The sequence below is a fragment of the Lepisosteus oculatus genome, chromosome 22 (assembly GCF_040954835.1).
Source record: "Lepisosteus oculatus isolate fLepOcu1 chromosome 22, fLepOcu1.hap2, whole genome shotgun sequence".
Lineage (NCBI taxonomy): Eukaryota > Metazoa > Chordata > Actinopteri > Semionotiformes > Lepisosteidae > Lepisosteus > Lepisosteus oculatus.
The window spans coordinates 7162208-7179623 of NC_090717.1; the positions used below are offsets into that span (position 1 = coordinate 7162208).

Consider the following 17416-nt stretch of genomic DNA (forward strand, 5'->3'; position numbering starts at 1 on the left):
CTTTATTAGACTGTGTCGAGCCGCGGACTGCACGGAGATTATTAAGGATGGACTCGTAGAAGTATTAGCTCGATGCGCTACAATCAATTACCCACAAGCCGAGATTAATTAGATCAATCGGAAATCGGATAAATTAGTGATGATGATAAGACGCAATTTTACTGAAACAAAAGAAATTGCATATTTTCTGCCAACACGTACCGAAAAAGGCAAAGCAAAAGAAATCCTGTTCAATCTACCGTGACAGTGCTAATACCTGCACAGTACTTATTTCTTTATCTGAAACTCTCCTTCAATTGCAAAATTATCTTTCTGTCATCTCTGACCTAATGTCCGGTTGTCTAGCTCTTGACAGTATTCGGAGAATTGTAGAGTATGATTTGTTATCAGAGTTCTAGTTCAGCCCTGCGACAAGACCAGGATTTCATTTCTAATGAATCGCTTTTTACCAGGGTGATGTGGCGCAGTGATTGTGCAGCAGCAACCTTTGTGACACAGTAATCAGTTATTGAAGTGAGAAGTTGCTTCACTAATTGTATAAGTGGCAAACTTCACATGGCCAAGACTGTGCAATACCCAGGTGGAAAAATTAGGATACCTGGCACTATAGGGTTAACATACCTATCCTTTCAAAAAGTGCGGTGTGACCTTGCTTAACTGCTGAGATCTGGAGAGAACAGGATACATCTCTAGGTTGGGTACACCAACTTTTCCCGGGAATTTCCCACTGTGAAAAAGACATTAATGTATAAACGGAGCTAGACGGTGAAGTTTAAAACCAATCTAATCTACATCTTTTTTTATCATTCATAGTAATGTGATATACCGTATGCTGTTGTAACACATGCGTATCTTTTATACTGTATCTTGTTAACACTAAAATTAATTGTATTACATATTTCCAATACAGTAATAGATTGCGGGGGGCAATATACTAATATACTGAGAGCCCCTAATTTAGCAGGTTACATGCGGTAAGTAACCGTTAATTCAGCAATGCGTTAAGAGCTGTACTGTAGGAATCAAGGATGTACTGTAGCAAGCTTGATCTTATGGAGTAACATTGGTTATATCACAGAGTTCTCCCACCTCTCTCCTAATGAGAGGAATATAGAGTTTTGTTGTTTTTGTCTGCTCACAAATTGTTCCTGTTCCCTATTTGTTTGGACAGAAAAAGGAACCACTTTAAAGGGTAGTAGTTTCCAATAAGGGTAGTTGCTTCCAAGAAACAACGTGAATAGTGTTTACTTAATGCATAAACCTTTGGAAAATCAACCCCCTAACAATGCCACTGGGGAGACATGAAACAACCTAAAGTTCTAAGCTTTATTCTAAAATGTAATGAAAACAGAGCCAAGCAGCCTAAGGTTATTGAAACTTAAGTGCATGTAAACATTACATACCCTCTGTGAACATTAAGTGACAAAAGGACAAAGGAAATGCGCTAGCAGAATATTTTTCCTTCACGGAAAAGGGAGTCTCTTATACTGTATGAGGTTACTGGTTAGCCGGTGACGTTACCGGAAAGAAAAACAAAAAGATTGTCAAATTCACAGCTCAGTTCTAGATCTAAATGGTAAAGCGCTGAAACCTGTCATTAATGAATAAAACCCATAAGTAAATTTATAAAATCCACGGAGTAATAAAATCAAATATTTTTTTTTCTTTGGATTAAAAAAACCCCGCTTCATTTAAAAATGTTTAATACCCTCTTTATGTTCATTCTCTCTCGGATCTGTTTTGTTTAAAATCTTTAAATAGCGGAATCTTTCGGTAAAATAAACGACAGCAGAACAAACAATAGCGTGTCGGTTACTTTACAAAGCTAAGTTCTATTCACTTTTTATTTAGAAAAATATAAAGACCGCAAAACCTGAACGCTGCATTTAAAACTCACACCTGAAGAATGCTCCACGGCCGAAACGTTGTGTTTTCTCTCCTTTTTTTCCAGCATGGAATAAACCTATTACTTGTTCCTTTGCAGCCTACGCATGCTGACGCAGCTACCCACCTCAACAGAAAAACAAAAGGTCAACCGGACGCCTAAAGATGTATAACAGCTTACATTTTTGGAATTCCATGCAACAAAAACGCATTTTAAGAACTCAAAGACATAAATAGAACTGAAGAACTAAAGACATTATAGCAAAATGAACTACTTTATAGTCAGTGTAGTTAGTAGTAACATTAACCAGAGAGCTCCAGCATGGAGTTTCGCGATAATATACTGTACTGTAACCTCCACTGTAAATTAAAATAATCTTTGTTAGGCTTTCTAAATATTGCGTGTGTTATAAATTCCACGGCTTGAACAAATTGGCAAATTCAGAAAGAATAACTGTTGGATAACAACAAGAGGTCGTGTCCAATGTAATGAGTGCCTTACGACCCTGCGGGGATACACGGAAAATAAAACAGTTGGACTAAACAAAAGCAAAGGGGAAAAAAACATCACTGTTGTAAACATTAACAACTGTTTGAAAGCTCCAAGGTTTTTTTTTTTAAAAAAAAATAATCTACAGCTGAAATCCTTAAGTATGATCACTTACTGAATATTGAAATGCATCTGGTTTTGGTCATTTTTTGGGGTTGGGTTTGAAATGGGTTGGAAGAATGCTGGACACAGGGGCTGCTCTGTAATTCTATACTGTTATATAGGAATGCTCTGCTACGAACCTAAGTAGACAATTGTGTTAAAAGACGTTATCTTTAGCAAATAGGGAGGTAGGGGGATGTGCGTGATAAATTACGAAAATATTTAAGTTTATAGTTTAAAAATATTTCGAGAAATATACACCGAGCATCTCTGCGTGTTTCGCTCCCACACGCATGAAATAAAAACTTTATTTTTTTATTCCGAGACGGATTCTTGGCTGTCTTTTATCCAACAGGTGCACAGGTCCACCGTTTATCAATAATAATCATTGTGTACGTGTGTGACTGAAACAGTCGGACAAGAGAGTTCAATACAGTTTTAACGGATCAGTTTAAATAATTTCTGATAAACTAAACAAACACAGGTGTGTTTAAAACGAAGTGTTTTTCAAGATATCAGGCAATTAAACATAGAGCCTCTCTCGGGCCCACACTGAAAATGTGGGTATGATTACAAAATATAGATGAAACTGTTTCTGCATAAAGCTCACGAACATAACTGACCAAAACCTGATCTTGGACAGAAAGTCCTCAATAAGAGCTCGTTAAATATGCTCATTCCTCTACCGCATCTTTTAGAATCTTTTATAATTTCTTCGACACAAACATGTTTTGAATGGCAGAAAGAGCAGCCATTTTGTAGTGATCTCTCTGTGACTGAGCCGGGGGTGGTGGGGTGTGTTATGAACAGGTAACAGGACATCATAAACATTTTCAAATCACACATTTACTGACAGGCCCAAGTGTCACAAGTGGAGAGAGATTAAAAAAAATCCAACCTATTAATATGAAAACTGAAAAAGAACGATCTCGTTCATTTTATACGAGGGGAAGGAATACGCAGATATAATGTCGCGATACACAACAGAAATCTCAAAACATGAAACAAAACACTGCATTTCTCGAGACTTGTAAAGGCACATATTTAGTTTAATTTAATTAAAAATACGCCATTTAGCTTTGCTTAGTAAGTAATTACATTACAGGACAGAATATGTTTAAAAGATGGGTATTTGCGCTACTGAATACTGAAATGTAAACTCTTAATGCAAGATCTATTTAGAAACCACAGAACAGAACCACAGAAGCACATTTTTCCTTGCACGGGGATTGTTTGGGATATTGTAAGCAGACCTTGGGCCTTTCCGCAATCAGAGAAGTTCATCTTGCAACCAGAAAATAAGTCGTCCATCCGGCCAACAGGAGAGCTCCTAGCAACACTGTGTAACTGAAGAGCACAAACTTGAGAAGCTCCTTCAGCACCCAGAGGAAGCGCAGGGTGAAAGGCTGTCTCTCCAGCTGCAGCAGATCCATCCTCCTCTCGCTGGTCGGCTCGTCGAGCGGGCTGCTGTTCAGGACAAGAGCCCGTTAGGAACACTGCAGATGGCAGGACACCACGACCCGCTTTTCAACTGCGTCTTGTTGGATTTGCTTTGTTTTGTTTTTTTCTTCTTAACGAGAGTTCATTTTCATCACACCATTCAAAATCTTTTTTCCCTTCACGGCAGTTACTCTTTTTTGCCCTTTTACCTACAAAAATCAAACTTAAATCTTTGCGACGTCACAAGCCCTCCCCGCCGCCAAATAAACTGCAATACAAAATCCATTCAGTAAGTCGTGGTGCTCTCAAGCACTCACTGTATTAATATTTAATACGTTAATTGCTCTTAATGTTCGTTTTTTATAGATCTTTCCATGGGCTATCAGCACTTTCATGTGTATCAATAAAAATGCTTTCCCTTAACACTGCAATGAATTTATAAAACTGCCGAGAACTACAGATTAGTCTTGGCTACCTGTTGAACCTCGGCACACACTAAATACTGAATGCTGGAGTCTAGTGTATGGACAATGTTTTGCAAGAATGTATGACGGAGAGGAAGGCGTGTTTCAGAAAACAGCTAATATGTTTTCGGAAAAAGCACAATTTAGCAGTTAATTTTGTACAGGCAACTGCGCTGCCGTGTTCAAAACCGGCGCAAGGTAACTGTCCATGGTTCTGAACCGCGCTTCCGGGAGTAGCCTGAGTAGTTTTAAACTGACTTTAATCCGAATGTGCGTTTTCCACCTTTCTTATCGAAAACACATTATTGGCTATTAAAAATTGCAACAGATGCTTTACGGTTGTATAAATTTCAAAATACAAATTTAGCAATCACTTGGAAGCGTATACGATCAAAACAGGTATATGACTTGAAGTGTTTTAGATTTTGTTTTCCTTAGGTTTTAAATATTGTATTAATCAAATACCAAATCCCACTTGGAGTTTATCAGGCATAATTCATTTTTAATTGTTTTCGAGTATTATGTGTTGTATCTGACCGTGAACATCATGCACAATATCCATGAAAAATGTTGTTCGAATAATCTAGACGATGTTTTTATTCAACGCAGAAATAAGCATACCGGTACCATCTTAAAATAATTCAGTTCACACCCCATTTAATTAATACAAAATTACCAATATATAGTTTTTTTATAATTAAACATTGTTTACCGAGTCGTAGCAAAAGAGTAAATAATATTGCAAACCATTACGTTCCTTTCCACTTCGTAAAAAAGCAAATCATTATTATATAATAATATAAAAACATAATATAAACATAAATAATGCACTCACTTTTGTTCCAGTACTGTGGTGTCCCTCTGAACGAGCGTCAGCAGCGAATATATCCCAATTGTTTTCTCTTCTTCTGAAGAGATTGTGGGCCATCGCCGTCAGAACAAGCGCTCAAGGCATAGGTGTGGCCACGGTCTATTAAATTGATGACCACAGCCTTAAACCCTCGGGTTTCTCTAATGGGAGCTCAAGGCTCTTCAGACACCTGCTCCTTCTACATGAAGTCTGGTTGTGTGATCCACCCGAGACATGGATTTAAGTACTAATCGCTGCACGTTCTAGCACGATGGAGAAAGTAAAAGGCAACAATACGACAGAAAAAAACAATAATTCACGTTGAATAACGAGGTTCAACTAAACTATTAAAAGGCTTTCCTTGCTGTTTTACTCCCTCGAAATACTACTGTCGGCGAACACCAGAATTAGCTCGGCAAACTACATCTTAAATATCTTAGTAGTCCTGTTTTGGTAGAAGGATATCGATTAAAACATTTTCAGGGGTTATTATTTTTATTTTTTTAATTCGTGACGAGTCAATTCCTCATCGCTCTCGATTTCTCAGGACTAACAGCCCCAGTTAAAAACCTCTCCTACTACTGAGGGCGCAAACACGACAGGACGGGTGATTGAATTCTTTTTTTTTTTAATGAATCTACTAACGGACACAGAGGTGAGCTGGAGGGTGTGGTATCTGTTACTGTTCTGACATTATTACAGAAAACACGCTTGCAATCTGATACTACCGCTACAGTCCTTAACGTAACCAATCCTTAACCAGGCTGCGACCGCTTACTCTTTGTATTCGCTTACACACAACTTGTGCTATTTTTAACACGGTATGAAGTTTTCAGTCTCATAACCGAAACGTAATTTAGTTTTCTTTCAAACTTAGTTTCTCAGGGGCTGACGCCCGCTCTCCTCTCATATAAAACAGAAAGCCCAGACAGGAAAGAGATCGATCCATCCGAGAACAAACCCCAAGTCATCATTCACTAAAAACAAAGAGCAAAATGGCTTCTTAATTTAATCAGCGTCCTCCATCATCAAATCATTGCCTCATCCGCGGCAAGCCCTCCAGACAGGAGCAGGCCATTATCCGCTGATCAGGAAGCCTGTTAGCACTAATTGCTCCTCAAGAGAGCAAGGCCACTGAAGAAGGCCTGCACTCCTGTTTCCTGTGACCTGTCAATAGCTTTCCACAGCCTTGCGAGTGAACAAGCCTTCTCGGTGTTTAACATTTACTAGGCTATAGGCTGCATCTAGCATCACCTTAGGTAGTCTTTGAGTAGGTTTATAAACCCTGTAGCGCTGCAGGGCTGGCTAATTTAAGATTGTGCACGATGTCGTAAAATTACTATAAAGCGAATACAGATAATGTTCTCACGGGCATAACAGTTTCTTCAGGTTCAGCAGGTAGAAATTTTTCGTCATGTGTTCTGCCTGTGCATGGGTAATGAGACAGGGAACGGTTTTAAATTTCAGGTGTTTTCCGGACTACAGAAAACAACAGAGCTCAACACAGTTGGGGAAGGAGACAACAAACAAGTTGGACTTGATGTGCATTCTGGAAATCAAGCTGGACGACTTTAACAATGCAACCTCCATGACAATGTTTCCCCGTCACATGCTGCCTCCTGGTATGAACCAAATGAGAGGCAGTCATGGGAACAGGTACAGTATTTGCAACAGAACAGCCTTGTTTTCTTTCTGTAACACTGTTTACTACTTTGTTCGTTTACAGCCAACTTTAACAGAGACCACATAACTATGCAAAAAAGAAACTGATAAGAATGGACAGACATTCAAAAGGTACTGTAAGTGAGCAGACTGACTGGGTGCTTCAGTATCCTGCTGACAGGGCTCTGCACAAAGAAGCTGCTTTAATGCAATACTTGCCTCGGTATAGTCTCGAGCCTCAGCTCTGGCCTGCCGGGGCTGTTCCACAGCAGCCTGTGCCGCAGGAGGATTTCAGCGGCACACTTCAGCTCAAAGAGGAAATGAGGAACTGAGAAAGACGAATGAGTGAAATGCCCCCATTCTCTCTCTCAGAACCGGCAGTTTCCCGTGAACTGTGCTGTGCCTGCCTGACCCTTGTAGATGCTCTGAAACATACTGTACAATGCAGTGCAAAATCCAGGCAAACATGTAACGCTGCTTATATACTGTATACACACAGGGGAGATACAACATAAGCCTCCACTGTTTAATCTAGCAGACACACAAGCCGCAAAGCACTCTGTACAGCCCCACGGTTGCTCCTCAAGAGCTCCTCTGAAACGCGCGCTCATTTTATGTTCCACACCTCGGGGGCGATCAAGTCCGCATCCACCCCCCCCCCCCCACCCCCAGATCCAACCAGTCCGGTGGTTTCAGAAAGGGGGCGCTTCCAGTTTGTCCATGAGCGACTTGATCCAGCTGGTGCCGTTGATGAGCTTGGTGGTGGCGATGACGTACTCCGTGCCCCCCTCTTCCATCTGCGACAGGAACCTCAGGGCGGCGATCTCGGCGTAGGTCACCCCTCCCAGGAAGAAGACCAGCGTGGTCCTGTTCTCCCCCTGCTGGCCTGCGAACAGAACCCCAGAGACCCGCACTCAGAGCTGGTCCGTGTCCCATTTTGCCTCTTTCCCTACTGGTTGTGCGTCTTGAGGGCAAAGATGTGAACAGGAGGTGAGAGACGCGGATCTATTTATTTAGTCTGCGCCAGCAGGGATCTGCTCCCTTACAGCAAGGTGCAGTAAGAAGCAAAGCCAGGGGTTTGACCATAACTCGGAAGAATACGGTATAATTCACCTTTTAACCCTGATTTCTAGATTTCCTAAAGTGATTATAACAAGTCTTGGTTTAAGTTTATTGTCTTACGTTTATAAAATCTAGGGATATTATGTCAGAAATTATTAAGTTATTAACTTAATCGACCCTACATTTCCTGCATCTTCATTTCCTAAAGCTATTAGATATTTAACATTTGACAAAAGTACATTGCATCTACAGGTTTAAAAGAAATGCAATGCACAACACCACAAAACATTTTTTGTATTTGTTTAATATTTATAAAATATATGAATCACGGCAATTATAATTACGTGAAATCGGTCACATTATTGTGTCACTTTCTGTCGATACGTTAACCTGTCGCTGTACAAATCGGTAAAAACAGCCCACGAAAATGTCTCTCAGCTCGGTAAATGAACACATCTTCAAACTGTTGGACAAGCTTGGCGTGAGAGCTTTCAGCCACATGACGACAAAGTAATGTTCTGGCAGCGTGTACTTCTACCCCAGGCAAGAGTGGACTCGTGCCATAAATGCCAACTGAACAGGATAGAGAAGGCAGCCCGCAAAGTTACTGGCACACAACAGCTACAGCTGGCAGGTATCATATACTGCTGAAGGTCAATTCGATTACTCACCGTCATGCCTACCCCTTGCAACATAAATCTGAGCTCCTTTCATCAGGGCACCAATTTAGTTTATTTTTACTTTCAGTGCTATAAAACTAGATTATCCTTTAAATATAGTACAAGTGTGCACAGGTAACTGATCGATTGCTCAATTTTCCTCTCGCCATATGGGTATTACATTCACTGACGACTCAGCTTTACTTGTCTATTACTGAGAGGATTGTTTAAAGCTTATGCATGCATGTGTTCTGGTTGTTGACGGACTCATGCCGTGTAGGATTCACTGCGTACCGTGCAGGTCCGGGTATGTGCCCGCAATGCGGATCTGCCGCCTGGGCTAGTGGCCGGGGGGTGACTTACGCTTCTTGTGGAGCCCGGAGGGGAGCTGCTGCCTCTCCTCGAAGTGGGGCCCCGGCAGCATCTTCAGCACCTCCTCGATGCTGCGCCAGCCGGGCCGGGCCAGCAGCTGCGCCAGGCGCACACTCAGGGGGGCGAAGCCGCTGTACACGTAGGAGATGTCATTGGGGTTCTGCAACAAGAGGAGACCTGCTGCCTGACTTCCAGGGTCATGACCTTGCAGCTACCATCAACAATCCAAAATCCGGTGTCTATTAGCTTCATGCATGCTGGGAAATGTATTGATTATTTCCTATGTACCCCTTCTCCCGCACTGCAGCAATGTCCTAATTTGATCAGCATTTTGAGAGGATGCTCAGCACAAAAAGTCAGATACCATCATTGCTTCTGATGCTATTTGTTTTGAGCATATAGTCCATTGAGAGGGATATTTGTTTTAAGTTATAAAAGGGTTGGGAGGAGGCAAGACAGAAAATGATGTGATAACTTGGGAGTAAAATTCCCAAGATCAGTTTCTTGGGAGTAAAGTTCAGCCTATGCGGAATTCCATCCCTAATGTCTTTTGTGCTACATTACACTGACTACAATTCTTCTGGAAAAATAATTGTAGAAAAATCAAATAACTGTCCTTCGGGAAGTCAAAACTTGATTTATGTAAACCATTTAGCAATTCCATTGTGTTGTTCCATTGTTTGGGAACATAAAGGAGCACACTTGCTGATTTCAATATTAATAAGACCGGTCATCAACCCGCTGTTCCCAGGAACACACACCTGCTCATTCACATCCTCCATCCACAGCTTGAGGGTCTTTCTGATTGTGGGATAGTTGTTCCTGGTGCCGATCTGAGGCTTCAGCAGGCCAGTCTTTTCCAGGTTACTGAGGGTCAGTATGTGCTCATAACCGTAAGTCTGGGAGAGAAAGAGTGTTAGGACCACCTACTATCATGGAAGACATTTCATACTTTGTTATACATCACTCTGGATTCTTTAAGCACAAACAGCAAGGTAAGAAAGAGGAGAGATCTTAATCTCCACCCAGAAAACAGGTGAAACAAGCATTTAGACAATGAAAACTGTAGACCTTTCTTCACACAAAGGGTTGTGGGTGTCTAGAACAAGCTATTTAACTAGCCTGCTCAATCAGATACCTTGAGAAATTTCAAGAAATGGCTGGATTAAGTCTTCAAATCAATAAGCTGGCAACAGCCAATCAGGCCTCGTCTCGTTTGTGAACTCACAGTTGCATTAACAGTATAGCATTTAAATGAAGACGTTTCTCTTAACTGCTAAGAGTTCTAGGATAACTCAGATTTGCACAGCAATCTGAAGGAGCCATACCTGCAGGATTTCCCGTTTATAGTGGTCCAGGACTTTCTGCTTCAGTCCATTGTTACACACAGACTGCATGCACACCAGCCGCAAGATCTTTATCAGAGGGTCCTTCTGGGCAATGCAGTCCTCGATGTAGGAATTCACCTGGACGACAGGGGCATATTCCTGATTTATTGCCAGCAACAGGCAGCAGTGTACAGTACTGGCTAGGGTTCTGGATTGTTAGTGGGAAGGTTGTGGGTTCAGATCCCAGGCGGGGGCATTGCTACTGCACCTCTGAGCTGGGCACCTCATTTAGATTACACAACTAAAACCGGACAAATCTGAGCCTTCTCAAAAGCAACAAACAACAAATAATACATTTCTAATCATGAAAGACGGCGTGACAGTGTGTTCAGTCGTTAAGATGGAGTACAGGCTGCTTTGTTGTTGTCTTTTTGGCTGGAGGACCGAATTGTGGTTATCGCCAGGTGTGACACATGAGAAATTCCACCGGTGTGTCAATACCTTATCTGTGTCCACTCCTGTCATGAACTCCTGTTCAACAGTCAGGTTATCAAAAAAGGCTTCTGAGGCTGAAACATAAAAGAATGATTTAATTAGAAATAATATTAAACTAAAAAAAAAAAATCAAGCCGATACAAACAGCAAAGAGATACAATTTAAATAACACATAGCCCCCAGTGACTTTAAAACAACAATAGATCGCGCAAACACTTCATCTTAGAACCAGTACCACATCACGCTTCAAGGAGCAGAATTTTTTTAAAATACTTGCATAACGGCACAGTAGAAGACTGTAAAAAAAAAACAGAAAATAAAAAATGAGAAAAGGCTTTTCATACTTGTGATATCTTTGATGAGCTCAGCAATAGAGGTGTGATTTGCTAAAGAGCTCCTGGCAGCCTGCATGTGTGGCAGCTGTGATACAAACTGCTTGATCTCCCCCACGGTTTTGGCATTGTGTCTCTCCTGGAAAAGACAACAGACAACGTGAAGGATCTGTAAAGCCATTATCTCAAAACGCAAAGAGAAGCAGTGCAAATTTAAATTAAGAACAAAAACATTCTTTAAAGTTTGCCCTCAAACAATACTACCACACTAGAAAAAATAGTTTTGCTTTTGACAAGTCTGGGCATGGGACTGATAATGAGGCCATTAACTAACTTGTACATCTGTGCCAGGCTATGTGTGAGCCCAATTTTCGTTTTATTAGCACATACTGCAGCCATCAACACATCTATTGCATTTTAATTATCGTATCTGATTCTCTGTGCTCCTAAAACAGATGAATAACAAAGGTCAGATAAAAAAGCACTACGATCAGCCTTATATTACTCAGCATGTTCCGTCCTATAATCACATGGCTGTCAGACAGTCAAAACAAGTAACATAACTCAATTCAATTATTTTAATTGCACATGGATTTTGCACAATATGGACACAAGGAAATAAAATCCTAAGTATTCTTTAAATTTATTCTGGATAATGAACATATCCACTAGTGGTCTGTAGTGCTTTTCAATTCTGAAGAGCTTGTGTAGTTTTTAAGACAGTACTATACAAAGCACTGGAAAAAAACATGATACTATTCATTATTAGTCAGCACAAACTTGTTGGCAACTGTTGTTGTACATTGTATACATGTTGCAGTTTAACTTTAAGAGATAGTAATGGACACCCTTTCCATACAGAATTACTGTATACACACTTAAATACTGACATTAAATTAACCCTTACTAGTTCTCTGATTTTTTGTACTGGATCTACTGGCTAAAGATGTCAGCACACAAATGAGTTCCTGCCCTGGAATACTACAGGGAGAAGTCGTGTTCACAAGCTCCAGGGATTCACCTCGAAAGCAGCAGAGATAATTTTAGCCTTCTTGCTTAGCACAGCTCCCACTGCATTGAAATTCTTGTCCCTGATCTCGGCATACAGCTCCTCAGCAGAATTCAGCTGTAGCTTCTTGGGCTCTGTGGGCAGGTCCTTTCCACCCTCACCCTGCTTCTTCTGAGAGAATTTCTCTGGAGGAAGCTTCACATAGCCTGCAGACAGAACACTTCAGTTATACAGGAGGTACAGCGTAGCTATTATACCATTAGTATACAATCATAAATGGAAGGTTACGTATGGAAATATAATTAGTAAAAACACAACAAACAGCCGACCATCCAGACAAAAAGGTCTAATTTCATAGAATAAAATGATGACATCTTTGTAGTCCAGTGAAAGTGAATCTCTGTGAATATGGGGCACTGAGAATCAGTACTCCGGTTTCTCAGTTCAGATTTTGTTTTTCTTAACTAAGTGCTTTGTTTGGTCATTATTTTCCTGAAAGTTTCACAGCCACCTTCCAGCCCGGAATGGCTAAAAGCTGTTACAATCTCGATACACGCAGATTCCGCCTTCGCAGAAAACCTTAGCCAGCCCCTAGCTTTCAAGTGAACAAGAAGTAATAGTTATTTAGCATTAGTCCTCTAGCAATCTCCCACGCGTGAACACAAGTTCAAATGCATTCCCCTCCGCACTGACAAGATGCTAAAAAAATCCAGGGTGCTTGAGCCCGCACGACCCAGGGAGCTGGAGTTGGTGGCGATGGCTCACAGGCTCACACTCACCATTGGTGATGCCGTAGATTTCATCGATGAGGCCTTCGTAGGTGAGCTGTGTGGCCAGGGGCGTGAGAAGGTCCACGTTGCGGTCCAGGAGGAGCAGGGTGTCGAACACGGGCAGGATCTGATTCTGACTGCCGGCAAACTCCCTCTTCATCCTCAGCATCATGTTGGCCACGTGCTGGAAAACAGTCAGCCTCCGCTTCAGAGCGAATTCACGGACCGCGGCGCGTTAACGTGACCGGCGCGCCAGTTCGGAGGCAGTAGGTAGCGGTGGAAGCGAAGGAGACGAACGTGGGGAAAGAAGATTTTAGGAGGTGATGAAATGTTGAAGAGAAATCAAACTTTCAAAAGGACCTTTTCAGCATTTGTTACAATCTATGTGACAACGATAGAACCTTGCACTTGTATAACGCTTTTCATCCCATGGGAACTGAAAGTATCTTACATTTACAAATAGATGGAGAGCAACTTCTCCCACCTCTGACGTGCAGCCCCTCCTGCGCGGCAGCTATTCTGGGCCTAAGCTCCACTACACAGCAGGACAGACGAGGAAGAGAGAACTGAATTAAGGGGGAACTTTTACTAGGCCAGACCGTTCAAGCTCAGAGTGAAAATTAGCCAGCAATACTGGGGGATAACAACCTTTGTCTTTCCCAGTGGTCTTAAATGGTCCCTCTGATGAATGGTGAAATATTTCCATGAACACGTAGGAACTCAGTTTTAGCAGCTCATCCAAGGGACGGCACCTTCCCTGCTCACTTACCAGGGCGTGATGTCCAAGAGCTCCACCTACTGGCTGACCAACACCACTTACAGCAGGGGCCTGGCTTTTCCTACAGAACTCCCACCCAGCCCTGATCAAGCCCAGCTTTGCTTGACTGAAGAAGGATGAGATGAGGTAACGGGGTGCTAACATTGCGGTCAAGCTATCTGTCTTGACTACAAAGGTAATACAATTTTGCAGGCGAGAACAAAGTTTGAAAATATGCAAACACGTGACAAGTGTATTTTTATTAGCTACTTAGCAGTTGACCATGCTCTTGGATAACATTCTAGAAATGCTTTACAGTAAATTGATCATCAATGGGATATCTATCAAGACCCTGTTTATCAAGCTTAATCTAAAGTGCTAATGTATTCAGAGTAAGATTGAATTTTAGACAGATGCTTCTGCTTTAGATGTCTAGCCGAGATGCTGAAAACACGCCACACGTTTCAGTGATTTCAGCAGAGCGAGCTCAATGTGACCTGACCGGCCCCCACAGTCCCATACCCGTGCAGACTCGCCCTTCCCGAAGATCTGAGGGATGGTTCCATAGAGGGCCTGCAGAGTCATCAGCCCCTTAGCTGTATGGTAAAGGCTGGTCTGGTCATTCTCCAGGTAACATTCCTGTTAATCGCGAAGAACAGACACTATCAAAGCCTGCCTCAAAAGCTACACATGTACACCAGATGTTGGGCTTTACTGTGTTTTAAATCCAGAGTTAAACTGTCCTTGCTTGTTTAGTGTTGTTGATATTGGGAAAAAAAGTGTTTGCCGAGACAGAAAGACTGTAAACGTGTTGCTGGATATATCATTTGTGCAGACTTCGTAAAGCCCTACTAATCATGTGCAAAAAGCTTCTTGACCCAAGTACTTCTCAAGTCTACATTTCAGAATTATCTGAATGTTTGAATCCTTCAGTAACAGATCCCATCACACTTCTAAAATATGTACAAAGTCTATACTCAGATCTTAAAAATGACATTCAGGTGTTCTGTTAACAATGTGCATGATAGGCATCTCAGTTCTCAATGTCTGATGTTGATGGACTAATTACAATACAACCCATTAGCACTGGAGACAATAGTACTTGCTGCATCGCTGTTGTCACCGAGTAAAAGTGCCAAACAAGCCAGCGCCAGAGGAACAGCACTGAGGTCGAAGAGAAGAAATGTGGGCGAATTCTGTCACAGGAGAAGGGAGGCAGGGCTGTGGAGATCTCAAACGCCAGCGGTGGAAGAGGACTTTACCCGGAAGGCGCTCTCGGACTCCATGGAGAGCAGGTCGCCGTCGTAGGGGATGAGGTCCAGGATGTACTCGTCGATGTTGATGAAGGAGGCCAGCACCCCCCTCTCCTTCAGCCGCTGCTCGCACAGGAGGCTGCGCCGCGGCACGAACAGGATGTGGAGGTCCCGCGGGGAGCGCTGCCTGTCCTCGCTGCGGGCGGCGGGGGAGAGAAACCACACACAGTGAGGCGGGCCGCCCTCTTCGCCTGCACCTCGGTCACCACGACGACAGGCCTTGTGCTCTTCAGAGTCCCGGTTAATGCTGATGGCACTGTCTTCTTTTCCAATACAGCCAGTTACTGCTGCTTCTAGGTTTAGCCCTCATGCCTACTACCTTCTTCAGTTAAAGACAAAGCAACTCTTCGACAGCTACGACAGGAAAGGAAGCCATATTCCCCAAACAAGCAACATTTCAGACCAGGTTTCATGGCTCTGTTTAACACACACTCCCTTTTTTAGATGCACAAATAAGCTTTCTGTAAATGCATGAATTTCAATGCTCTGTGCCAAGTCTGCTCTCTCCAGTTAGTCAACTTCAAGTCATTTAGTTTTGAAGCTTTTTGATTACCTTTTGGTACTCTAACAGTGCTATTTGAGCTGGCCTAGGTGAATGGGTAACACCTCGTCTACGGTATTTTTTGTAAATGTTTTAGGAGTTAAAACATATTCGTAGAGTACTAATATAATGATATTAATGCAATGATAAATTCATCCATTCATTTTCAATGGCCTTAGTCCAAAGCAGGGATGCGTTGAGTCAGAACCTAACCCAGAAGACAATGGGACACAAGGCAGGATGCGCTCACTCACAAAGACATACTGGAGACGATTAACCTTGACAGTATATCGCTGGGGTGTGGCAGAAAACCACAGCGCCAGCTGGAAACCCATCGGGCCATGGGAACATGCAAACTCCACAAAGAAAGTGTCCCAAGAACTGTACCCAGGACCTGCGAGGCAGCAGTGCCAACAGCCAGGCTACTGTGCCTGTGCCCTGTCACACTGTGATTAACATGCACACGCTGCTTATAGACAGCTCTGGCGAAGAGCAAGACTAACGGACGAGCAATGAAGGCACAGCTGCCACAGGTGTAAGCTAACACTTGCTTTTCATTAGATTAAATTATACCTGTCCACACAGGCAAGGTAACAGACCTGACCACATTCTCAGCAATGATGTCCATTAATTCCAGTCTGGGCCTGACAAAGAAGATGATATTTTTGACATCGGCGACGGGGAGGCGCCCCGGCTTGAGAGTGAACATCTTCTCCACCTCATGTTCCTGAAAAGCACAAAAGGACACGGTACTAGGACACACACACACACACAGCACCCACGAGAATAGCAGCATGTAATAAGCCAGACTCCTTTATTCAAGACACTTAACAAGGGTCAAAGCATGGAAAGCAAGACACACACACTAGAAACACAACCACGCTTGCCCAATATCTTCCAGGTTTCTAGAATTAATCAAAGGAGACAACATTAATACATTTATAAAGGAACAGGTAAAGGTTTATTTCATGCTGAAAGGAAAGGAAAGGAAAAAAAGACACAATGTTTTGCTGTGGAGCCCTCTTCAGGGGTGTCATGAACACTCACACTTGCACAAGGCTTCAGCAACTACCCACTTGAAATTATGGTTGTATGGCAGCGCCACGTACCAAGAAACTTAAATTAGATAGCAGAAACGTTCCTGAAACAAGGGGAAAAAAGCGGATCTACCTTTAACAGGGAATACTGTGCAATTAACCCGAAGGGTCCCGTCAGGTACTCGTCCCAGACAATTGCCTGCACAAAAAGAAACGTGCAGGGAGACCATAAAACAGGAATCAAGTCCCGAGATCGAAGTCATGGCGTTATTTTAAAACGAATTATAGGTACGATGGAAACTTTTTGCAACACTGCATCAGGGTAAATCCGTTGCTGGACCCAAATTGTTATTTAGCTGACAAGGATGAAGTCGAACAGCACGGTTCTTGAAGTTCATGAAGATGGCAAAACACTTACTGCATACCGTAGAGCATCTAATAAATACTTAATAATAAAAAATTGCCACTGAGAGGAATCATTTTTTATATAACCAAATTCTGCATGCCAAACCTTGGAAGAAAGGGAACGATCTAAGCAGTGCATTATTTTAGAGCATTTGTTTCTCTACTCACTCGGGAAGCTAATTCCTGGTGCTTCCCGTTTATGGACAAAACACCGAACAGTGCAGACAGTTTGAATGCTGCCGTCGGTATCAACGGATTACCTTGCTTCCAGCGCACTTATCCAGAAACTCGCGCAGCTCCTTCCTCGCAGCCTCTCTCAGTATGTTGAGATTGACTCTTCCGTAAGACAAGTGCGACGCCATCTTCGCCCCGTCTGACAGCGGG

General features: G+C 42.4%; 1 protein-coding gene across 1 annotated transcript; it reads right to left on the bottom strand.

Moving 5' to 3' along the window:
• Positions 1–6971: 6971 nt before the first annotated feature.
• Positions 6972–17416, bottom strand: vps33a (VPS33A core subunit of CORVET and HOPS complexes). The gene is made up of 13 exons (XM_069182162.1): positions 17293–17416; positions 16761–16826; positions 16190–16317; positions 14999–15185; positions 14259–14375; positions 12989–13163; positions 12222–12415; positions 11213–11339; positions 10875–10942; positions 10374–10511; positions 9807–9944; positions 9037–9205; positions 6972–7838 (listed from the first exon to the last, which is right to left on the bottom strand). The coding sequence occupies exons 1-13, from the start codon at positions 17392–17394 to the stop codon at positions 7645–7647; spliced, it is 1803 nt and encodes a 600-aa protein (XP_069038263.1). The 5' UTR covers positions 17395–17416; the 3' UTR covers positions 6972–7644.

Excerpts from the sequence above, each read along its gene's own strand:
- vps33a (XM_069182162.1), bottom strand. The coding sequence starts at position 17,394 with ATGGCGTCGCACTTGTCTTACGGAAGAGTCAATCTCAACATACTGAGA. Across the intron at positions 16,318-16,760 it reads CACAGTATTCCCTGTTAAAG|GAACATGAGGTGGAGAAGAT; the intron begins GTAGATCCGCTT and ends TGTGCTTTTCAG. Across the intron at positions 13,164-14,258 it reads GGAAGGGCGAGTCTGCACGG|CACGTGGCCAACATGATGCT; the intron begins GTATGGGACTGT and ends ACTGTTTTCCAG.